At 36.2% G+C, this 26,066-nt stretch overlaps 1 protein-coding gene across 2 annotated transcripts in view; it reads right to left on the minus strand.

The window, feature by feature from the left end:
- The window catches only part of CDH7 (cadherin 7), a 200,029-nt gene that overhangs the window by 18,600 nt on the left and 155,363 nt on the right, over positions 1 to 26,066 (minus strand). For both annotated transcript variants that reach the window (XM_069099585.1, XM_069099586.1), the window contains exons 7-10: positions 19,883 to 20,136; positions 9,857 to 9,993; positions 7,322 to 7,443; positions 6,192 to 6,309 (exon numbers count right to left, since the gene is read on the minus strand). In XM_069099585.1, coding sequence (XP_068955686.1) covers positions 6,192 to 6,309; positions 7,322 to 7,443; positions 9,857 to 9,993; positions 19,883 to 20,136 — 631 coding nt within the window. The remainder of the gene's footprint in view (positions 1 to 6,191; positions 6,310 to 7,321; positions 7,444 to 9,856; positions 9,994 to 19,882; positions 20,137 to 26,066) is intronic.

Below are 26,066 nucleotides of genomic sequence, written 5' to 3' on the forward strand. Positions count from 1 at the left end.
AATACTGTCCACTGGTGAAGGACAGTGCTGTTGTTGCAGGGGTCTGGGAACCTTTCTGTTGGTTCAGAAGCCCTGAAGAAGGATTTTCTTGTTGTATGTTTACAGAAATCCTGGGAGAGGGTTTTGCTAATGTTTTCAGGGGTTCTAGGACTGTTCTACAGACAGAGGATGAATTAATGAAGGGACTGGCAATGTATCTTGTGGCCTTGCTAAGCCTTGTCTCCCCAGGAACTAAGATTGCTGAGAACTTGCCTCCTGTCAAGATGAAGAAAAGACCTCCATTTGGGTATTAAGTGCTGTGCTTAAACTTGATGTAACTCTGGGGTAGATTCAATTGTGATCCAGGGGTGGGGAACTTTTGACCTTTTTGTGTTCTATGGTTGAACAAATGAATGTACTTTACTTAGATTGGAAACTAATCTCCATTTGAGAAGAGGGGCTTTGTGGTGGACTAAATGAAGGTACAGCCTAGGGTTGGGGTAGTATTTAGAACAGGGACTTTGTAATTGATTGAATGATTGGAAGATCCTGGGGTGGGGTAGTACTTGGAGATTATTTAATCACAGCTTAGTAAATGCTGTATTTTGAATGATGTCATTTTTTGACCTTCTCTGTTCTTGATTTGTCACTGAATAAAATGGAGAGCACCTATGCTGGTATTCTGAACCTTGGGAAGTTGCATTTGCTTGACATTACATTACACCAAGCAACCATTCAGAGGGTAATTGCTCTTCCTTTACCTGCTTGGATATGGATCACAGTCTTGGGTGGTGATGTTGGGGTGTGTGGCCAGTGTGACAGAGCTTGTGGGGGCTGTAGAAAGGGCACCCTCCTAAATAGCTCTGGCAGCTGCGAAAACACCAGGAATTTGGTACAAAGCTCTCTCCATTCTGGAAGCAGAGTTCTACTGTGGCAAAGAGCTCAAAATTCAAGTAATTGGCTGCCAGTATGAGCAAGCAATAGAAGCACAAACAGACCATACAATCCTCTTTTGGGGACAAAAGCATCAGGGAATGGAGCAGGAGGAAGACACTGAAGTCAGAACTCCTGCATCAAAAGCCTTGAAGAAAAATATAAAGTGGTTACAGGCCATGGAGGAGATAAAGAAGAATTTTGAAAATCAAGTATGAGAAATGGAGGAAAAATTGGGAAGAGAAATGAGAATGATGCAAGAAAATCACAAAAAGCCAGTCAACAGCCTGCTAAAGGAGACCCAAAAATACACTGAAGAAAATAACACCTTAAAAAATAAACTCTCAAGTGGCAAAAGAAACCCAAAAAGCCTATGAGGAGAATGCCTTAAAAAGTCAAATTTTCCAGATGGAAAAGGAATTTCAAAAACTCACTGAAGAGAATAACTCCTTCAAAATTAGACTGGAAAAATTGGAAGCTAAAGACTGTATGAGAAATCAAGGTACTATAAAACAGATCCAAAAAATGAAAAAAATAGAAGGCAATGTGAAATATCTCACTGGAAATACTACTGACCTGGAAAATAGATCCAGGAGAGATAATTTAAAAATTATTGGACTACCTGAAAGCCATGATCAAAAAAAGAACTTAGAAATCATCCTCTAAGAAATTATCAAGCAAAATTGTCCTGATATTCTAGAACCAGAAGGCAAAATAGAAATTGAAAGAATTCACTGATTGCCTCCTGAAAAAGATCCCAAAAAGAAAACTCCTAGGAATATTAGTGCCAAATTCCAGAATTCCCAGGTCAAAGAACAAATACTGCAAGCAGTCAGGAAGAAACAATTTGAGTATTGTGGAAATATAATCAGGATAACACAAGACCTAGCAGCTTCTACATTAAGGGATCAAAAGGCTTAGAGTATGATATTCCACGGGCGGCCAGGTATCACAGCGAGTAAGAGCACCGGCCCCAGTGTCAGGATGACCTGAGATCGAATCTGGGCTCCAATACTTAGAGCCACACCCAGAAATAACTGGCTGTGTAACCTTGAGCAAGTTACTTAACCCCAATTGCTTAAAAAAAAAAGAATATGATATTCTGTAGGTCAAATTAGCTAGGACTAAAACCAAGAATCACTTACCCAGAAAAACTGAGTATAATGCTACCGAGGAAGATATGGTCATTCAATGAAATAGAAGCTTTTCAAATATCCTTAATGAAAAAGCCAGAGCTGAAAAGAATTTGACTTCCAAATACAAGAAGCAAGAGAAGCATGAGAAGGTACACAGGAAAAACTAAGTAACTGTAATGGGAATGTAAATTTAAAGATCTTCCCTGCCCCTAGGCTAAAGTGCACCTGGAGCCTGGGGTGGGAGGCTTGTTTTTCAGTAGATACTTCTTGATTGGCCAATGAGTCAATAAGGTTGTTACATTCTCTGAGCCAAGAGAAGGCTATATAAGCCTTGATGTGTAGCTTTGTTTTGGGGCTCACTTTGAGAAGTGTTCTGTGATTTGATCAGATGAAACTCTGGGAAGCTGTTGTCCAGAGCCCCATGGCTTTGAAACCCAGATGTTGATTTGGTATGGATGTAATGGTTGGACAGTTTGGAAAACTGTCTATTTGATCTGTTTCTCTATCTTGATAATTCTGTCTGTATATTCTGAAGTTCGGGGTGCTGAACTTTTTCCCCTGAACTAGGTAAACGATACCTATTTGACTGATTTAAGTAAGCTTGTTAACCCATTTTGAGTTGCTTTCCTTTATCAAAGCAGATCCAAGGACCTGTGTTGGCAGCAAACCCTGGGGATGCTTGGGGTGCTTGCTGCTACAGGAACTTACTAAAGTTGAACTATTTACATTCCTACATGGAAAACAATAATTGTAACTCATAAGACTTTTCTCAGTATGAGGATAGTTGAAGGGAATACACACACACACACACACACACATATATATGTATGTATACATACATATAAATATGTGTAGGAGGGTGTATGTGTATATAAATATATATATGGGAGTGTGGGCATATACATGTTTATGTATACATAGAGGGCACAGGATCAGTTGAATAGGAAGGGATAATATCTAAAAAATAAAATTAAGAGGTAAGAGAGGAATTTATTGGAAGAAGGGGAAAGGGAGAGATAGATTAGGGTAAATTATCTCATATAAAAGAGGCTAGAGAAAACTGTTACAATGGAGGGGAAGAGCAAGAAGGTGAAAGGGAATGGGACAACCTGATTCTCATTGAATTTGGCTTAAGGAGGGAATAACATACACCCTCAATTGGGTATCTTACCCTACAGGAAAATAGGGGGGAAGGGGATAAGAGGAAGGATTATAGAAGGGAGGGTAGATTGGGGGAGAGGGCAGTTAGAAGCAAACGTTTTTGAAAAGGGACAGGGTCAAAGGACAAAGTAGAATAAGTGGGGGCCAGGATAGGATGGAGGGAAGTATAGTTAGTCTTTCACAATATAACTACTATGGAAATGATTTGGGTAAATTACAGAGCTAGGATTTGAATTGAAGTCATTTGACTCTAAGCCAGTACTTTACTATAGCATGAAGCCTACTCAGTTCACATTACTTGCCCACACTCCCACTAACAATCCTAGCTCCAAATTCTTAACTTCTTTCTTCAGACAATGAACTCTTGTACACCAAATTCTTATCCTGCTTAACCCAAATGAGAATTTGTACTAAAGCAATAATGATGTTGTATTAAAAAGCTTAGCATTATATAATTACAATTTTAACATGTGAATATTGGTCATCTGTATTGTGAAGGAATTCTTGAGATTATCTGACTATGTGTTAACTATCAAGCTAGAGGACTGACTGTCTAAGAAATCATGATAAACTCTCAGTTAAAAATGCACAGGTGGGAATAAGCATGAATGTAGTCAGTTTTACTGACTACACATTAAGGTAGTATTGGCTTTTTACTAGCAAAGGTTGCCCCCCCCCTCCCCAATTTATACTTTTAGTAATTCAGTGCCAATAATGCCATAATGTAAGAGCAAGCTGGATTCCATTCTGTTTCAAACATCATCAACAAAATGGTAAGCTCGCTTGTGATTGCAGAACATTTATTACCTATGATTATATGAGGCAGGAAGAACACAGCTTGATTTTCAGTTTCCCATCTGCCTAGCTCTCTTCATCTCTCCCTTCCTATGTGTATATTATATGTCTATGTGTGTGGACATACATACACACATGATTTTCTAAGGAAGTTACAGAAAGAATAAATATGAAACCGTTAAAGAATACCATTTAAATGGGCCAGCTAGGTGGTACAGTGAATAGAGCATCAGCCCTGGAGTCAGGAGGATCTGAGTTCAAATCCATCCTCAGACACACTTAACACAAAAACTAGTTGTGTGACCTTGGGCAAGTCACTTAACCCCAAGTGACCTCCAAAAAAAAAGAATACCATTTACATTTAACAATTAGTACCTGCATCTTAATAATTGTTCATGTGCATTAACATTTGTATACATCACAAATGAGTGAATATATGTCCCTCTGTGTTAACAGTATCAAATGGCATTAAAATATTCTGATACCTATATTGTACTATTCAAATATGGGTTTGAAATATAAAATGTCTTACATAGCAGTAGAAAGAAAACAAAGATGTACAATATATGATAAGGATTCCTGTTGGCTGGAGTATCGGTCATAAAATGTAGTATATATAGCTGGAAAGCAACTTAAATTTTTAATTAACCTCTTCTTTGTATAGAAAAGGATGATGTACATTTATGAAATATTTCACATAACTAATATCATTTGATCCTGGCAATAACTCAAATGAGTTAGATAACATACAGATATTCTTATTGACATTTCTTTCTTTTGGAGGGCAATTGGGTTTTAGTGACTTTCCCAAGGTCACAGGGCTAGTTTTTGTGTTAAGTTTCTGAGGCCAGATTTGAACTCAGGTCCTCCTGACTCCAGGGCTGATGCTCTATTCACTGAGCCACCTTACTGCCCCTACTTATTCACATTTCAAAAGTAAAGAAATAAGTATTAAAATCTCAAAACCAGTACTCGAAATTAGGTGCTTGAACTCTGGATCTGTGGTCTTTACAATGAACCATATGAATCCTTCATCTAATCATGCCTATCATTTCCTGAGAACAGGAGTCAAAATTACCTGAAAACTCAAAAGTCTGTATAGGTTCAAGAAGAGAGAATCTATTCCTCCTTATTATCCCTATTTCCTTTGGTAAGATCATTTCTAAAGGAAGCAGGATCAAAGTCCCAACAAACTTATGCAGAAATGCCTGCCACGGGTTTATGAGAGGTCTACCCCAGAGCAACCTGGTAAGCAATGTCTTGTGTGGTGAAGACAGAGCCGATGGCTTTCCTTTCTCACAGCTACAAAGGTCTTTAGACATCAGCTACATTCTGATAAAAAAGCCAGATGAAACCTGTACAAAGGATAAAACTGCATAGAAGAAGGTATAGACTAGAGGTAGCACACTTGGGTAGTGGTAGAAATTAGAGGCACTCACAAGGTCACTTTCCTGAGACACTCAACAAATACATTTCTATGTTTTGTTTTTTTTCTCTTTTCTCCTCCTTGAAAAGTAATTCACATATAAAATCTAAACCAGAGGCATATTGAAGGTCTGGAATCTAATGCTGGGTGAGAACATTCATTACCGTTCAAATTATCCCTTATATTAGTTGCAAATCCCTTACTTCTGCCAAGAAATAAATACATTGAATATGACTTAATGTGAGAATACAGCCTATTAAAAAGCATGTGGACATGTTCTCTCTAAAACCTCTTTTAAATAAATTTTATAATGATTGAAAAGAAATACCATAAACTCTTTTTAAGTTTTAAATTTATAATTTGGACTTAAAAAAAACAAAAACAAAACTTAATACAGAACAAAGAATAAAGCCTTAGGAAGTCAGTCAACTGGTACCTAATTTTAAAGCTAATTTGGATAAAGAGCTTGATTCACAAAAAGTGAAGCAAGTCACTTGAAGGAAAAAAAAAGGAGAGAATGATTTGACCTCCCACTCTTTCACTTGAGGCTTAGAATGATTTAAACAACAGCTTCTTCTTCATGACAGCTAATCCATAGATAAAAATTACTTGAGGGGCTCATTGCCCTTTAATTAATGTCCTTGTGGCAAAAAAATAATAATCTATGTAACTCATAATCAGCATTACTGAGCTAAAGAACAGGAGGCTACTCAGTAAATATTCATCTGCTGAGTTCAGTGGTAACTGTCACTCAGTCTTACCTTTGTTGTCCTTTAAGGAAAAATTGTGATTATTTGCTGCATCAGCTGTTAAACTGAAATAAAACTGGTGACCATTGGATGGCTCATCTTTATCAACTGCACTGATTTTCTGGATAATCTAGAAAGAAATATTGGGAACCATGAAAAAAGAATAGGTGTACTATTAACTGGAAAATATGCAAATGGAGTGTTAAACATTTATATGTTTTATTGAAACAAGATTTCGGACCCAGCATACTAGTGTTTCCTGACTTCTAAGTGTGCTATCAGATTCCTCCCCAAACCCCCAGACTTCCCCATTCTATAGCACCTGCTCCCAGCTACATATTGCTGCCTTTTGTTCCAGGCTTTGTAGGAAGATCCAATTAATGATCCAATTGTACCTCCTCTGCTTAGAGTTCTGAGTAAGTATAGAAAGAAACTGATGAGGGGGTATGGGAGGAGAAGGAAAGGAAGGGGAATTCTCAGGCTGGGTAATGGGGTTTCGAGGCCTGACTGCTAGGGAATCCTTTCTTGTTGCAAATATAAACCTTCAATGTGCAATGATTCCTCACAGCAAAGAATACTGTGCAAAAAGAAAAAAAGAGAGAGAGAACCACTGAATTTTAAGCTTCCAGTGGCTAGTTGTAGGGATAAAGGAGGGTTATATATTAAGATTATCTGAAGTAAGTTCATTTTAAAATTTATCTGTGATTCTATTATTATTTTTAAGAATCAAAAACAAATAACACTGGTAAACCTTTATTACATGGACCACAGACATCTAGCACAATACAGACATGCAGATCAAACTGAGATCAATTACTTCTGACGCTTGTATTTGAAGGACAATATACTCAAAATCTACCAGGTACAGCAGGGGATAGAACCATTTGTAAGGAAATATGAGACATATAGCCATGTACCGAGGCATTTTCAATTTTAAATATTTCTTCCTGAGGAATTTTCACCATCTAAAAGAGACCATGACTTGAAGGTTACTTTCATGTTAGTTCCAGTTAGATGTGTTAGTTAGATTAATGAAATAAAGAGTTATAGTTTATTTTAAAAGTGTCAGGGATTCCAAAGGAACAGCAACATAACTTAAAAAAAAATAATTCCTTTAGGGATGTATTTACAATAATTCCTACCTGACCAGGCTGGGCATTTTCACAGACGGTGGTCTCATAATCCATGGCAAATTCAGGGGCATTGTCATTGATGTCCAATATAGTGATGGCCACATAGCCTCTTCCTATTTGAGATGGATTCTCTAGATCAAAGAGAAAAGCTTCCTGTAAAATACTCATCTGCTAAATATGTGTTTCTACTACCCTTTTGCTTTGAAACACATAGATTAAAAAAAAATAAAAATAGTGACATCCTAAACAATAACACTTTCATCTCATGTTGATGTAACTTTACTAATAAAAAGGGTCCAGACTAGAATGCAGAATTAGATTTCCAATCCATTTTAGATCTTCAAGACACATTAGGAAAGTAATGGATAAGATACCAGACACTGAGTTAGGGAAGCCAGTTCAGATCCCATTTTTGAAATATACTATGTATGTGAACTTAGGTAAGTCATTTAACTTCTTATCTTCTGTTTCCTCCTTTTTGAGATAAGGGGCTTCATTTTATGTTCTCTGAGGTCTCTTCCAGTTCTAAGTCTTTGATACTATTATCCTAAGAAGTCAGATAATTTAATGAAATGTTCCTATTTTAGAAATATTTGAAATCTCCCTGTTCTGGTCTTGACTTTCTAGGCTTCATAATCATGCCTCAGCTGCTATCTTATCCTGAATTTCCCTCAGCACTTGTGGCTTCCTTGACCTGGCAGATCATCTTATCACCCCTATGGCACTTGCCCTTTCCCCATAATCTCTCTGCCAGGCCTGCTCCCTTCTACTCCAGGGGCCTCTATTTTGTGGAGGGACCTAGGTTGGATAGCTTTCATTCCCTCCCCACCCCATTCCAATCCTGACTTTCTGTACTTTAAAACCATGTGCCCGACACCCATGCATTACACCATTTTTTTCAGCCCCCTTCAGTGTGCTATCATCTACAATTAGAATGTAAACTCCTTGAAGACAGGGACTCTTTGATTTTTGCTTTTTTTTTTTTTTGTATTCCCATCACTTACTACAATGACTGGCACTTTGAAAGCACTTAAGTTATCCATCTTTTCCTTACCTCCCTTCCTGCCTCTGCCTTCATCCCTCCCTCTCTCATTTTAGCAGCTGAGAAGAATATGGCTGCATAATTCTAATATTTCAGTTGCATCAGAAAGAAAATTTGCTTAATACAGTTCATTGGTTTTCCTGGAATGTTGTATTGCTGTGATTTGAGAATGTGGATCTAAAAGGAAACTTCAGGTTTTCTAGGTTCTAACCTTCAACAAACAAAAATTCAAAAGTTTGAGAATAAAGCTTGCTATATCTTTTAGGGAATAAGATCCTGATTGTATCTAAATAAAATCCTTTCCTTTCCATTTACCATGCAAAAGTGTTTTATTTGTTGCTATGCACATTACTTACACTTAAACAAACATGTCTTTCCTTGGAATACTGCAGATACTTTCCACAAAGTATTTTTTCTTAAAATATTGAAATTTAAAAATGTTTTAAATTATGTCACTCAATGTTTATTGCTATTTTAAATTAATATTTAAAAACTATTTTATATACACAAAATACTTCATACACACAAATTTTGAGACAGTCTTAATAGAAATCTGCTTTCTACTAGTCCATTTACTTTTAGTGGTTTCAGATCACAGAATAAAATCAGAAGTGTCTTAGAGAATGGAGAGCAGTTTCTAGCACCTAGAACACTGCTGGACACAATGCATACTTGTATATAATGTGTGTTGCCTCTAATTCATATATACTTAAGGATATTTACAGATATGTGTGTGAATTCAGACCTGTGATTTCATCAGTGAAGTCAATGTGGAAACTCCTTCCACCAATGAAGAGTGGCACCTTGTCTATGACACAGCCATAGCTTTTATAGCAAGCCTTCCCTTTCTTTAATCATATTCTAATTATCCTGTACATAGTTTGTTTGCATGTTCTCTTTCAGATTAGAGTGTAAATTCCTTGAGGGAAGGGACTGTCTTTTACCTTTTTTTTTGTATCCTGGCACTTAGCACAGTGCCCGGAACATTGTTAGTGCCTAATAAATGTTGATTGATTGATTAATGATTGATTCGCAGGTGTCTTGGACACTGAGAGGTAAAATGAACACTTAGGAAAACAAACCAGTAAATGTCAGAGGCAGGAGTACAGAGCTGGTCCTTTATCCATTATTCTAAGCTGCCACTCAGAAATTTGAGATAGAAAGAGAGATTGATAGATATTTGTTAGATTAGATAAATAGAGTAAGGGGAAGAGGGAGAGACAGATATTGGTACAGATGTAAATATATATATATATATATATATGTATATACAATTTTTAGAAATTGTGATAATATTCATTTTATCAATATGTAGTCATATTTTATAGATTATTTTCTTAAATATTTGTACATAAAACAGATAATGAGAAATTATTAAAGAATATTGGGGCATTTTAATGAAAGTGATAAATTATTATCATTAATATTAGCTTCTTAATTTTACAATATGCACATATCTACACCTACTCTTTAAGCTCCCCAAACTTTAGCTTTTCACTTACGACTTTCCATTGCCAGGACTGTGATGTTATGAACAGCATTTGTCTCCCGGTCCAAAGACTTGGCAGTTGTAATGACTCCACTGTTGGCATCAATATTGAAATATCTCTCCAAGTCTGTGTTTCTATCTATTGAGTACCTAGTTGAAAGATTAAAGAAAACTTCAAGATTTGTGTTTAATTATAATTTGCTAAAAAAATGTTACATTGATTGCACAAGGAACAAAAGTAAAAAAAAAAATCCGGATACTGTTTTTGCTACATTATTTCAAGGTCATGATACTTAAGTCAGAGAGGCAGGATGACTCAGGGCTGGCTTTGGAGCAAGGGCCTAGTTCAAGTCTTGCCTCTGATAAATTCTGCCTTTGTGATCACAGGCGAGTCATTCACCTTCTGTTCTGTTAGCGGATAGCTACATAGAAAAGTTTCTGTTTTCTGTCAGTGGTGACGAGTTACCCATCTGGAGGTTTCTTGTATTAAAAAGGCTTTGGTTATCTTTACCTGGTTTTCCATAACCTTAGCTACCCCTGTTCAGCAAGAGTCAGACCAAGCTACATAAGACCTGGTGACCCTGGTGAAGTTTGGGCTTCCTGTAATGCTTAGACCCTGCTTTTATTACTCTCCTTGGTCTTTTCACCTCCTACTAATACCTTTGCTTCAGTGGCTTTAGCCTGTTTTTATTGCATCCTTACTCCGCAGTTTGTTTCTTATACCATTATGTATTTCATGTTGCTGAAAGTCTCCTGCTTTCTCTAGTAACAGGGTGAAGTAGAAAGAGTTTGAACTTGAAATCAAGAGAGCTGGCTTCTTGTCCTGGCTCTTCATCTTACTACATGGGCGCATTACTTATCAGTGAAATAGGAATAATACTGACAACCTTACATACACACACACACACACACACACACACATTTAAAGTGAGACAAATAATACTCCAAGGAGATAGCACAGTTTCAGAGAAACCTGAGGTTTTTATGAACTGATATAGGAGGAAGTGAAGAAAAGCAGAGCAATTTATGCTATAGCATGAATACTATTTTTTTAATCTGAAATACTTAAGAACTTTCAGTCAATCAATCAAATTAATGATGAGTCATGATTCAAGTGGGCTATCACTGAAACATGCTACCTACCCCCTCATAAATAGGTGGTAGACTCAGAGTGCATCATTATACACACACACACACACACACACACACACACACACATATATATATATATATACACATAGACATGGCTATGGACAACATTCCTATATGGACATGAAATCTATTTTCCTTGGCTATGCATACTTGTCACAAGACTTTTGTTTTTGTTACCTCCTACACCATAGTGGGGTGGGTTAGATGACAGGAAGAGAAAATACATTTTTGTTAATTCAAAAAATGAAATTATTGAAACATAGGCTTAATATATTTAGTTGAACTGATAACTTCTTATATACTAAGTTAGAAAAAACTTTCAAAAGCTATGAAATTAAAAAGGAAAAATGTAAATTAAAAAATCAGAAAGTGAAACAGAATTTCAAAAGGATAATTATTTATATATATTATGCAAATGGGAATTTAATATCTTCTCTGTTCCTAGGCCCTTTGAGAGGCTTAAGTGACTCTGAGAACCTTCCTTGATTTGAAAATATACTCTGCCCCCTAATAGGCTGAATGTGGTCACATGGAGCCTGTGGCGGGAGGCTTGGTTTACAGGAATGCCCACACCTTGTTGCTTTGTGATTGGGCAGTGGGTCAAGAGGGCTGTGACATTCTCTGATCTAGGAGAAGGCTATATATACCCTGATGTGAGGTTTTGTTTTAGGGCTCACTTTGAGAAGTGTTGTGTGATTTGACCAGATGAGACTCTGGGCAGCCGTTGAGCCCCCCGGCTTTGAAAACCCAGATGTTGGTGCTTCCCTCTCTGTTAACTAAGTATGGATGTAATGGTCAGACAGCAGGAAGCCTGTCTGCTGATCTGTTTCTCTGTCTGCTTGTAACTTCTGCTTGTAACTTGTTTATATTCTCTGAAGTTCAGGGTGCTGACCTTTTTCCCCTGAACTAGGTAAATGACATATATTTGATTAAAGCAAGATTGTTAACCCATTTTGAGTTGCATTCCTTTAGAAAAGCAGGTCTAAGAACCTGTATTGGCAGTCACCCTGGGTGTGCGAGGGTGCTTGCTCCTACAATATAATAATAATTTATTGATTCAAGAACTTCTCGTATAACACACCATTAAAACTTTACATAAACTCTCAAATGGTTGGATCTCAAAGCATGTGCATGATCTATTGAGTGGATTACAAATGTCATATATCAATAATAATGTTGGAAGAGAATTGAAAAAAAAAACAAAAACATATATTTTTTCTTGTATAAAACCTCCCCTTTCTTTCCATTGGAAATAATACAAACGCTTCATGATTCTCTCCCCTAACTTTGGCACTGAGGTGATTCTGAGTTGTCATCAGGTGTGCCAGAAAAGTTCAGGATCTAGCATGTCTTACCTGACACAATTGTGTTTCTGTCATCAGTGAGTAGCTTGGCTAAATTCAAAGAGGCTCATTACTAGAAGGCTGTCCACCAGGTCATTAATTATTTTGGCCACAACCACCAAAGGAGAATCATCTACAAATTGTAGAGGATTTGTCATTTCCATGGACTGAATATTGCACTTTTGATACAAACCCATTAAACATCTTCCTACACTCTAAAATCCCGCTAAACTGTTTTTCCTCCTTTGTTGCCTATTCAATTTCCCATCTATATGGCTTTGACATGGTCATCCTCCACTCATGAAATTCTGTCTTCATCACCTCTGCCTCATAGAATCTAATTTTCTTTCAACATGAAGCCTTTCTTAAGTCCCCCAACTATTAACATTATTCCTCCATAATACTCTTGTATTTGTTCTGTATATACCTACATATATGTATGTATAATTATTGCTCTATTATGATAGAACATGAGGTCTTTGAGAGTCTAATTAATTTTATTCTTTGCACTTGCATTCCCAGCACCTAGCACATTGATTGACACTCAATATAGCTTGTTGATTGATACTGAAGTAAATATGTATTAAGTAAGAATGTATCTGCAAAATATCTGTAGAGAAACATTTCTTACTCATTGTTGTAAGCAGGTGACTACTGATTCTGACTATTCCAAAAGAGGGTAAAAATTGAGAATTTCTATGAAAATATTTCAACTGAGGACCTGGAATGAACTTTCTATTATTCAAGGACTAGCCTAACTATGTTTGCTACTAAAACAACAAAACTGGAGAATGGATGATGAGTTTAAAAAGAAAAATAAATAAGTAAATAACTACTAATGTCAATTGTCAGTTAAAGGATAGTGGGGTTAAGGTCTATATCCATGTAGGAATTATGGAGATGAAATCATGATCTTTGAAGCATGAAGTTGATGTACTTTATACATACCACACAGAAGAATAAAGATTGTATTTACACAGTGCCCAAAGAACCAGCAGATTCATTCAATTTGTCAACTTTAAAAAATTATGCGATTTTACTAAATTAATTGGTCAGAAAAGTCAAAATTGTCAACCTCTATCCATCTACACATGCAAAGACAATTATTTTTTTCCTAATATCCCATGTTTATTTCTATTGACTAATCACACGTATATTCCTATAAATTCTTCGTCAAAATATTTACAAACTTATTAAGTATCCACTATGCACAAAACATTATTCTAGGTGCCAGGGATTCAAAGACACAACAGCACAGCCCTTGCCTTAAGAATCCTTCTTTTGGATTTATGTGAAGCAAAAGCAGTGACAATACGCACAAGTCATTACTGGAGCTCAGTCTTTTACTTTTTTTTCTGTCTTTTATATATTTTACCAACACAATGATGTAACTCATCTCAATGATCTATACAGAGACAAGTTTATGCTCTATCTAAGTGAAGTGGTAAGTATATCAATTCTCTTTCTTTAAGGTGATCAATGAAAAGAAAGTATCCTCATGCATAGAAGACTAACAATCCAGATCCTTCCAGTGTAAAAAGGCAGGGAATTTTGATGCGGCTCCCACAAGGGGTAATGTTGGGAATAAAAGATATTTTAATCATCAACAGTTGTTCTATATGATAACAGTAGAATAAAGTAGGTCAAAAGAGGAAACACAATTCTCATGTGTCACACTTTCATGTTATTATTGAATATTTTGGGTATTAATGATCCTTTTAAACATGCCCATTTATCACTGGTTCTTAAATAACACTAAAATGTAGAAGATGCCTAGTTTATGAATCTTATGGATACTTCGAGTTTACAGAATGGACACTACCTACAGCAGTCATATTAACATAACTACCTGCCAAACTATCACATCAAGACAGATAACAATAGCTCCTATTTACATAGAATATCATAATACTCATAATGGCAAACATTTATATAGCACTTTATAATAATAGTAACAGAAATTTATATAGTACATTCAGCTTTGTGAAGCACTTTTCTCACAACATGGGTTGTGTAAGCAATATTGCCTCCATTGTATAAATGAGGAAACTGAAACCATGATGAGTCAAGTCTTTTGCCAAAGATCACAAAATTGGTGTTAAGTCAATCTTAGACATACCACATATTTTAATGCACAGTGCCTAGGGAAGGTTAGCATGGTTAATCAGCATGGGTTACATCCATATACAGGAGTCTGTCCCTATGCAAGTAAGCTATACTTCACTCCATTGCCACAGACTAAACCCCTGAGTTCAGGCAACTGATTAATTAATCAATTAATATTTATTAATCACTTTCTATGTGGCAAGTACTCTGGAAAACATGAAGATAAAAAGAAAAAGAAAAAAATAGTCCTTATCTTCAAGGGGCTTACATTCAATTGGGAGAGACTACATATACATAAACATTAGAGTAGATGGAAGGTAGCCTTTGAATAGAAGGTGCTAGGGTGGTATGGAAGGATGGGGAATGCTTTCTGTGCTCAGGCTTAGATTAAGAGAGAAAGACTAAGAAGCAGAAGTCAGGAGAGAGAGCATTGCGGGGATAGGGAACAGGAAATGCAAAAGCATGAATTTTCTACTATGTAATGAAACATTACATCTGGCAAATGGCAAGTTAGGATGGAGGGTGTGGTGGGACCATAGAATGCATGGAAGAGAGTAGTGTGTTAAGAGTTTTCAATGCCAAAAAGAGGAGTTTACATACAGATATGAGATCAAGGGCCTGTCTACACATTACCATTACCTTTGATTGTTCAAGCAAAATCCCTTTCAATGGAAGAGAATCATCCAGACAAATATTACTTATTTTTAAAAATGACTTATGCTGTCTTCTATGAATGATTACAGAGAGAATATGGGTTTTGGAGTTACTCGTTTTTTATTAATAAAAATCTCTCAAAAATCTTATAAAATTGGGGCAGCCAGGTAGCACAGGGAGTAAGAGCACCGGCCCCAGAGTTGGAATGACCTGGGATCGAATCCAGGCTCAGATACTTAGCACCACACCCAGAAATAACTGGCCGTTTAACCTTGAGCAAGTTACTTAACCCCAATTGCTTAAAAAAAAAATCTTATAAAATGTGGAATAAAAAACAAGGAGTGCATCAAAGTAGGGTATGGGGAGAAGAGTCTTCAATAAATCAGTTTTATATGCTACCCTCTTTAGAGCTGACCAGGACCTAAAATCCTCAAGGACCCACTCTACGTGAAATAGAATATTCAGGTCCATTGACAGGGTCAGTAAGAAAGATAAAAAACATCCAATTAGTTAAGTATTTTTCTGCTTAAGAACTTTTTAACAGATAAACACATGCCCATATGGGTATATATGCCCATAAATATTTCCTTTCCCTGTTAATTTTTTTCCTTGACAGTAATTGTTCTGCATAAATACATTATGGTTCATATTCTGAATCCAGAAGTCATTCCAATTATTATACAAAGCCTTTAATAATGCCCAGCACAGAAGTGGTTTTCTTTTAGTTGACATACTAAAAAGGTAAAGAGAGACTTTCAAAAGCCTGCACTGAAATGTAATTATAAAATACATTGTAGTATGTGAATTTGATGGAATATTATTGTATGGTAATAAGAAGTGAAAATAATAAAAATTAGAATTATATGAACTGTTATAATGTGAAGGAAGAAACTCTAGGAAGGTGATATAACCAACTAAAAAATGGAAACAGAAAAAAAAAAATTAAAAATAAAAATTAAAGGTCAAGCATGAGAGATAAGAATTCCTCTCCTTCCTTTCTTTGCCAAAGTGAGGACTCTTGATGTACAATATTCCAAATTATGTTAGACTTGTAGATATGTTGATTAGTTTTGTGAAATTTTTTCTCCCATTTTATAATTTGTCTTAAGGCATGGTTCTATGAAAGGAAGAGAAGTAAACATAATGGCAAATATAGATGATACAAAAGATGTAAATTAAATAATGACATGTGAGTTAGTTGAACAAATAAATATGAGCCAAACACAAAGTAAGCTTTTTTCCCTCTAAAATGCATTTAGCAGAGCTATATTCATTCTATGGAGTCTAAATAAGGCAATATTTGGTAACGTTAGAATACTCTATCTGAGGACCTATAAGCAAAAATCAGTCAAACACCCATGTGTACAATAACTGTTACCAGAGAATCCCAGAACACAAATACAAATGCTTTTCTCATACTTCAGTTTTAAATGGAAAATGTTTCCCATATTCCAAAGCCTTATCTCCAACAGCCTCCAGGACATTGCTACCTGTATATTTCCCCAGCACTTCAGATTCAGCGTGTGTAAACCATATTTAACATTCTGCCAAACTGCTGTTTCACCACACTTCACTATTTCTGTCAGTCACTCAGTCAATACACATTTATTAAGTGCCTACTCTGGAGTAGGCAGTGTGCTAAGTGCTGGGAATACTGAAAAAGGCCAAAGATAGCCCCTGCTCTCAAGGAGCTCACAGTTTAATTCCGGAGATAACAAGGAAACAAATGTGTACAAACAAGCACTTTCTCTCTGTGCGCACACACACACACACACACACACACACACACACACACATTTAGAAGAGATAAGGAGATAAAATTAAGAATGGTAGGAAAAGGCGTCCAGTAGAAAATGGGATTTTAATTAGTACTAAAAGAAAACCAGGGTGTCAGTAGGCAGAGAGGAGGAGGGAGAACATTTCTGGCATGAGGGACAGCCAGAGAAAATGCCTAGAGCAGAGGGATGGAGTGTGGAAGAACAAGGAAGCCAATGTAATTAGATCAAAGAATATTTAATGAGGATTGAGGGATGCTGGATTTGAAGGGTTTTGAATGCTAAAGAGGAGATTTTGCATTTGATCCTGAAAGCAATTGGGAGCCACTTGAGCTTATTGAGTTGGGTTGGGGGGAAAGGTGTATGTCTGTGTGTGTGTGTGTGTGTGTGTGTGTGTGTGTGTGTTCTATGACAGGACCTGTGCTTTAGGAAAATCACTTCAGTATCAGAAGATGATGGATTAGAGTGAGGAAAGACATTTGAGGCAGGGCAACTTAGTATCAGGATATTGCAGTAGTCTGGGCATTAGGTGATTATAGCTACACCACAATGGTGTCAGTGCCAGAAGAGGGAAAATGGCACATGTGAGAGATGTTGCAAAGGGAAACTGAGAAGACTTGGCAACAGACTGAATGTGGGAAATGAGAGATAGTGAGGAGGTAAGGATGATGCCCAAAGGTTGCAAGGAGGCTTGGGAGGATACTGCTGCTCAGATTCATGACCAAAAAGAAAGAATAATTCTTTCTCTCCTCACTCCATTTTATATACCTCCTAAAAGCTTATTTTAAATAATTATAAGTTTTCTTGTAGTAAAATAATAATGATAGCTAATCAATATTGTACAATGAACAATTATGAATGATTTAGCTATTCTGAGCAATATAATGATCCAAGACAATCGCAAAGGGCTCATGAAGAAAAATGCTATCCATCTTTTTCTTTCTGTTTCTTTTGTTTCTTTCTTTCCTTCCTTCCTTTATTTCTCCCTTTTTTCTTTAGTTTTTTTCCCCAAAAAATGACTAATATGGAAATATGTTTTACATGATTGTATATGCATAATCTATTGCTCACTGTCTCAGGGATTGGGGAGAGAAGGATAGAGTTTGGAACTCAAAATTGAAAAAAAAATGAATGTTAAAAATTGTTTTAGATGTAATTGGGAAAAATAAAATATTATTAAAAATAAGAATAGCTAATCTTTATGTAGCACATACTATGTGTGCCAGACACCGTGCTAAGTGCTTTACAATTATATCACAACTCAATATCAAAACTAGGAGGGATCTCTCAGTCTGAGAGATTGCATTTAGCACTGACTGATTATGCTCTCCGGGGAAGTGTGAGTCCTAAGTTTCTGGCTCTTCTATTCAGAGACACTGCCCTTCTCGACACATTTGTGATTTGTGTTGTGGAGGGAATGGAAAGGGCTATGGGAGACAAAACAAATTGCATAACCTGCCTCAATAAATGACACCCAATCCGCCCCCTCCTCCGCCCCGCCAAAAAATAAAAAACAAACAAAAAACCTAGCCCTGTTACTACTGTAATAATAGTGGTGTATTCAGATGAAGTTGGCAAAGCATTTTGTACTATGGTAGAGAGAAGAAATGCTAAGGAAAAATCATCATATACTACAATCCAGATTGATATGCTTATGTCATATTCCCCAGGATATAACCAAGTGCATTTTGCATGAGCCTCTTTGCCTGCAAAAGTTAGGCTACCAAATTGTGTATTTTATATACTTCCTTTATTTGCTGTAAGCCACGTAGCTAGCTTTATATTTAAAAACAAAGAAAAAATTTCTACTTCCTGAAATACAATATTCTCAGAATTACCTGCAAAGCATGTGTAGAACAAGCAAGCTATTTTCTCTTAGAAGTACAATTTTGCCTGTAGCAGTATAACTTAGCTCACATGCACTAACTTATTGATTCATTCACATATATTTATTGACTACAAACTAGGCTGGACACTGATGTGAAAAGGTGAAATAAAGATAATTAACTAGTTAATTAATGAAAAAAAGAGATGTTTAATTATGTATTTCAGAAAGGAAAAAAAATATGGCCTCAATACTCCATCTCTCTCGTAAGTGTAGGGACATACCAGAAAGGACATTCCCCTCCCAATTTATATTTGTGATTGTTCCAGTACCTACAATTTGATAGAGTTTTCTGGCCTGAAATGTTGTTTGGATGACTTGGCCAGGTCAGAGGTGGGATTTGATCTTAAGTCTTCCTGACTCCAAGGCTAGCTCTATATATCCTATGATAGGCTACATCTCCAAAGAAACCTGCTGTGTTTAAATATAAAAGAACACAAGCTACTTGTAGGCAGGACGTGTTCATTTTTGTCTTTGTGCCTTCATGGTCTACATAATACCTGGTATACAGCAGGCACTTATTAAATACTTGTTGGATTTGATTTGACCAAATCAAAGTATCCTTAAAATATAGGTCATGTGGATACTTCATTGTCTTCAAAAAGAAGGTGACATAATAAACTAAGCCAACATATACCTTCAAAATAAATAACTATAAAAATTTAATTTGTCTAACAAAGTAATCCCTAATTTAAATTGTTTATGGACATCTTTCTCTAAAACTTACATTTATTCTGCCACTAGGATATGCCTCACTTCTCTTCTGAACAGTTTGTCCTGAAATAGGTTCAGCATAATTGATTTAATAGGAGCATAAGCTATGTTTGTGGATAATAATAGATTTCTCCCAAACTACTACAAAATAAATGACCTTGGATAATAAGGTAACATTATTATTTTTGTTGTTATTATTTTACATCATGAAAATATTATGTTTCATTGACATAGCTTCACTTGCCCTGGTTTAAGTCAGTATAGACCAAAAATCGAAAAATCTGACAATGTTCATGACAACCAGTTTGTAAGTGCAGCACCTTGATAGCATACTAAGCTAGTGAAAACACATAACCTGGCAAAACTCATGAAACCAAAAAGACACAGGAGCAAATGAGCCTGAAAATTACCTAACAGGGCTGTTTGAAGAATCTGGGTCGTGTGCTGTTACCGTTCCAATGATATTGCCAACTTGGGTGGCTTCAGATACCTCCATGGAATACAAACGGGAGCTAAACACAGGGGGTTCGTCTACATCTTCCACAATTATCTTCACTGTTGTCATATCACTGAAGGGTCCCAGGCTCAGGAAGCGAGGATCAACATGCTTATTGGCGGCTTCTATGCGCAGTGTATAGCTCGTCTTGGCTTCAAAATCCAGCTCCTGTAGAGAAAGTTATTTGGAAAATTTAATTACCAATTAAATAGGTGGCAAAGAAGAGCTCTTTCATTTATGAATGTCAATGAGGATATAAAGAACTTTGCCATCCAGGTACACTGTCAGCATTCAGCAATAATAAATAATAATGAGGACAATCAGCATCCATGCAGCTTTCCTGCCTACCCGATAATGGTAAATGTTTTTTCTAGTTAACTCAATCTGCTTGACTGCTGTACATTGCTTAAGCTAATCCAGGTCTTTTGAATATTATTTGAAAGGCCACTGATAAGATGTAGAAATCTTTTCCCACAGGGGCATCAATGTAATATTCACCTACTATATAATTTAACCGCACTACCCAGAGGTGTGCATTAAAAATGAGCGGAAAAATATGACAATCCTCTAAATTCTAATTTGAAAGGCCTGTTCCATTGATTCTAGAGACTACATTAGGAAGCTGATCACTGGGGTGCTCAGAATGCTGCAGCAACAGGGAATAGCAGCCAGCAGCTGCAAATGAATGTTGCATTACGTGGTCTGCAAACGCAGCCTATTGTATCTGAATAAACTACCCAAGGTTTTGAAGGCTCCTTATTTCCCAGGCAACAAAAGCAAACACTAGCTATATTCCTTAATTAGAAAGACCTAGTAATTCTCTTTGGACATTTAGGAATTAAGTGACTCAAGTTGATGATGGTATTCAAAGCTCCACCTGTTACCTGCCATTAGCTTATTAAGAGTTTCATGTATGAGGTAGTAACAGTAGCGTTATTTTGGTAGCTCTTCTAGTTGTTACCAGTAAGCATTTATGAAGTTCTTCTATATCAAGCATTACATTAAGCACTAGAGATACAAGAAAGGCTCACAAGATGCTCACCTAATGGGGGAAAGAACATGCAGAACAGCAATGTACCTATGAGACACTACACAAACACCCAACGTACACATTTTAAGTGCATATGCACTTTAGGAGAAGTGGATTGTAAAAGGTTGCATTTGAGCTGAGACTTGAAGAAAGGCAGGAAAACCTGAAGGAGGAGGTGAGGAACGAGGAGATTCTAAGCACAGCAGATAACCAGTAGGAAATGAAATGCTGTTTGTTAAATATTTATCCCTACCCAAAGCATACCATAGACTGCAGAGGTTTTAAGGGAACTGCAAGCATGTAGTCACTGAAATTTAACTTATGATCACAGATATTAGGTCAGGAATCAAGGAATTATGGGTGAATATACTCTTAATAGAACAATACTTTCCTTTTTAATATGTATAGAACAAGCAGTGATAACAGCTTTTGTTATTCATATTTTCAAGGTTGCTTCCTAACAAATTCTATAATATTGTCATTTATCTCCAGTGATACCAAAGAACTAAAACTAGAAATGAATACTCTAAAACTGTGGTAAAAATAAGATCCTATTGTCTTAATTTTCCATAAAGGACACTTAGGATAGAGCTAAAAATGAAACTGTCTTTTTCCTCAAAGAACCTACATTCTACTAGGAAAATAGGGGAGAGGTGTTAAGTTTTATTGATGCCTTTTGTTTATATTCTGCAGTCATTTTCTTGAATTAATCTCCTTGTCTTCCCTCAGTGCCACCCTAACCCCCATTAATTGAGCCTTACAGTATAACAAAGAAAAAAAGTTAGACAAAAATGTTAAAAGTAAGACACTGTAGATTCCTACTTCTCTATGAAGAGGGTGCAGGGAGGTTTCACTAGATGTTTTGGGGGACCAATACTGGCCATTACAAGGAAAGAGACATTGCTCACCGTATAGTATTGTTTTCATTTACGTCACTATGGTTTTTGTGTACATTGTTATCCTAGTTCTGCTTATTTCCGTTTCCATTAGTTCATGTAAATCTTCCCATGTTTCCCCAATTTCCTTACATTCATCTTTTTCTTGTGTAATAATAATAATGGCTGGTATCTATATAGAGCTTAGGTTTGTGAAGCATTTTACTAATAGTCTTTAATGTTACACTCACAACCACTCTGGGAGGTAGGTTCCATTTTTTCCCTCATTTTGTAGCTAAGGAAACTGAAGCAGACAAAGATCAAATGCCTCGCCCAGGATTCTCACAGATAATAAGTGTCTGAGACTGGATTTGAATTCAGGTTTCTCCTTAATCCAGGCACAACACCCTAATGACTGTGCTACCTCGCTTACTCATGTTACATTTATAATCCATTACATTCACACACACAAAAAAAATTACTAAACTACTATCCAATTATTGGACATACATTTTTTTATACCACAAAAAAACATGGCTATGAGTTTTATCATGTATGGAACCTTTCTGTCTGTGACCTATTTGGGGTATATGCCAGGTAGTACTTTCACTTAAATCTTTTTTAGGTCTGAACCAAGTCACTACTTTAATTTGGCAATGGCTAAAACATACATAAAATCTCCACCCATTCAAATGCTTTCATGGAGCCCCCAAGTATCTTAATAGACATTATGAGTGGGTAATCTGTTCTGTGTGTTCTGACATTTCATATTAAACTGGTCATTCATGAAAGCAAAATTACTTCTCTGACCTCCAAACAGACTGTCTCCATATAGAACTAACTTCAAAGAATGTCATTTTAACTTGTGCTTTCAAATCAATAGAAAACAATAACAACAATCTTTTAGACATCCATTCAGATTTTAAATGTTAGCAACAGAGGCATCAAACCCTCTTTTTATAGCTTAAATTATGATGTATGAGAGGGCCATTTAAAATTTTTACTGCAGAAATGAGTGCAGTTATTTTGTATCAACATACTTAAAAAAAAATACCTGAAAGGCAATGACATGAGGCACATGCATCTGGATGCCATTAAGTAATGAAGAAATACAATAGCATACGTGGTGATGGGATGCCTAAAAGCTATTATGGAATCAGAAATAAAGGAATTTATGTAATATATTATGCATCAGGATTTTAGGCAGAATGAAATTGCTACTGCTATATATTATGAACCTTTCTCATTATCTTAGGAATAAGTACAGAAAAAAAATAAAAGTGCTTTGGACATGAAAGAGTAGTGTTGGAAAGGCAGAAGCAATTTATCCTTTTTTTTGAAAAGGTGCTTTATAATGAAAAACAAAAGAAAACAAAAATGTGTTTTAAAAGTTATGCATACATTTTCTGTCATTTTAGGTGGTGTCTGTTAAGCATAGATTCAGCTCCTTTTGAGGGAAGAGATCACAGGTTTAAAGTTGCATGTGGCACTAGAAATCAACTATTTTTTTTAAATAGCACTTGATTTTTTTCCCAATTGCAGGTCAAGAAAAAATTTTAGCTTTAATTTTTATAAGATTTTGAGTTCCAAATTTCTCTCTCTCCCTTCCTCTCTTCCCCTCTTCTGAAAATGGTAGGCAGTTTGATATAGTTTATACATATTCTATCATGTAAAAATATTTCCAGATTAGCAACCATTGTGAAAGAAGAAACAGATCAAAAGGGAAAAAAAATGAGAAGGAATAAATTAAGTGAAAAAAGTATGCTTCAGTCTGCATTTGGTCCATCAGTTCTTTATCTGGATGTGGATAGCATTTTCTTTCATAAGTCCTTTGTACTTTTCTTGGATCATTGTGTTGCTGAGAAGAGCAGAGCCATTCATAGTGGATCATTGCACAATATTCCTGATACTGTGTACAGTGTTTTCCTGATTCTACTCATTTCACTTTGCATCAGTTTGTACAAGTCTTTCCAGATTTTTCTGAAATCTGCCTGTTCATCATTTCTTATTGCACAACAGTATCCCATTACATTCATATACCACATCTAGTTCAGCCATTCAGTTTAGTAGAGACATTGCTGGATCAAAGGTATGCACAGTTTAATTGCCCTTTAGCCATAGTCCCAAACTGCTCTCCAAAATGGTTGGATCAGTTCACAACTCCACCAATCAGTGTCTCAATTTTCCCACATCTTCTCCAGCATTTATCATTTTCTTTTTTTGTCATATAAGCCAATCTGATAGGTTTGAGGTGGTACCTCAAAGTTGCTTTAATTTGCATTTCTCTAATGAAAAGTGATTTAGAGCACTTCTTCATATGTCTATAGATAGCTTCGATTTTTCATCTGAAAATTGCCTGCTCATATCCTTTGACCACTTATCAATTGGGGAATGGCTTGTATTTTTGTAAATTTGACTTAGTTGTCTATATATTTGGGAAATGAGGTCTTTATCAGAGACACTTGCTGTAAATATTGTTTCCCATCTTTCTGTTTCCCTTTTAATCTTGGTTGCATTGGTTTTGTTTCTACAAAAGCTTTTTAATTTTATATAACCAAAATTTTCTATTTTATATTTTATAATGCTATCTCATTTGCTCATGAATGCTTCTCCTCTCCATAGATGTGAGAGGTAGGCTATTCCTTGTTCTTCTAACTTGCTTATGGTGTGGCCCTCTATGTATAAACTGAGTCAAAGGTCTGTCATATCTAACTTTTCTAATATTCTATTTACCTCCCTAGTTTTTTTCTTGTTTATTTTTGGCTGGGTTTGTCGAGTTCTGAGACATGGAGAGTTGAGGGTTCTAAATAGTACAGTTTTGCTATCTATTTCTTCCTGTAACTCACTTAACTTCTATAAGAATTTGGATGCTATAACATTATGCAATGACCAACTTTGATAAACTTAGCTCTTCTCAGCAATGCAATGATTTAAGGCATTTCCAAAAGACTCATGATGGAAAATACTATCCATGTCCAGAGAAAGAACTATAGAACCTGAATACATAATGTTTTCTCTCTTTCTTTTTTCCCCTTTTGTTTTAATTATTTTTTCACAACTTGACTAATATGGAAATATGTTTCACATGATTGTACATGTATAGCCTATACCAGACTTCATGCAGTTTTGGGGAGGAGGAGTGGAGAGAGAGGGAAAATTTAGAACTCAAAATCTTATAAAAGTGAATGTTGAGATGGGGTGGCTAGGTGGTGCAGTGAACAGAGCACCGGCACTAGAGTCAGGAGGACCTGAGTTCAAATCCAGCCTCAGACACTTAACACAAAAAATAGCTGTGTGACCTTGGGCAAGTTACTTAACCCCAATTACCCTGCCTTCCCCCCTCCAAAACAAAAAAAAAGTGAATTTTGAAAACTAAAAATAATAAATTTTTAAAATGATTTGGATGTTATGCCACTTGGTACATACATGTTTAGTACTGTATTGCTTAATTGTCTATGGTACTTTTAAGCAAGATGTAGTTCCCTTCCTTATCTCTTTGAATTGGATCTATTTTTGCTTTTTCTTTGTCTGAGATCAGGATTGCTATCCCTGTTTTTTTTTCTTTTTAACTTTAGCTGAAGCATAATAGATTCTGCTCTAGCCCTTTACCTTAATTCTGTATGTACCTCTCTGCTTCAAGTATGTTGCTTGTAAACATCATATTGTAGGATTCTGGATTTTAATCCACTCTGCTCTCTGCTTCTGTTTTATGGGAGAGTTCATCACATTCACATTCAGTTATGATTACTGTTTATTTCCCTTTAACCTATTTTTTCTCCTGTGTGTGCTCTCCTGCTTTTCACCCTTTCCTTCCTCCCCAGTGTTTTGCTTCTGTTTCTCACCTCCTCTGATTTGCCCTCTCTTTTGTCATTACCCCACTCCCACCCCCCTATTTGATCTCTTCCTCTGCTACTTCCCTGTTGGGTAGGAAAGATTTCTATATTCAACTGATTATGTATATGATTCCCTCTTTGAGCCACTACTTATGACAGTAAGGTTCAAGCAATGCTCATTGCCCACCCTCCCATCTTTCCCTCCACTGTGATAGGTCTTTGGTACCTCTTAATGTGAAATAATTTACCACATTCTACCTGTCCCTGCCTTCTGTACCCACTGTACGACTTATTCTTATCCCTTCATTTTTTGTCGTTCCATCAAATCCATCTTATACCTATACCCTCTGTGTGTGTGTG

The sequence above is a fragment of the Petaurus breviceps genome, unplaced genomic scaffold, assembly GCF_028583685.1.
Source record: "Petaurus breviceps papuanus isolate PSGF00001 unplaced genomic scaffold, PetGlider_PUasm1.0 38, whole genome shotgun sequence".
Taxonomy (NCBI): domain Eukaryota; kingdom Metazoa; phylum Chordata; class Mammalia; order Diprotodontia; family Petauridae; genus Petaurus; species Petaurus breviceps.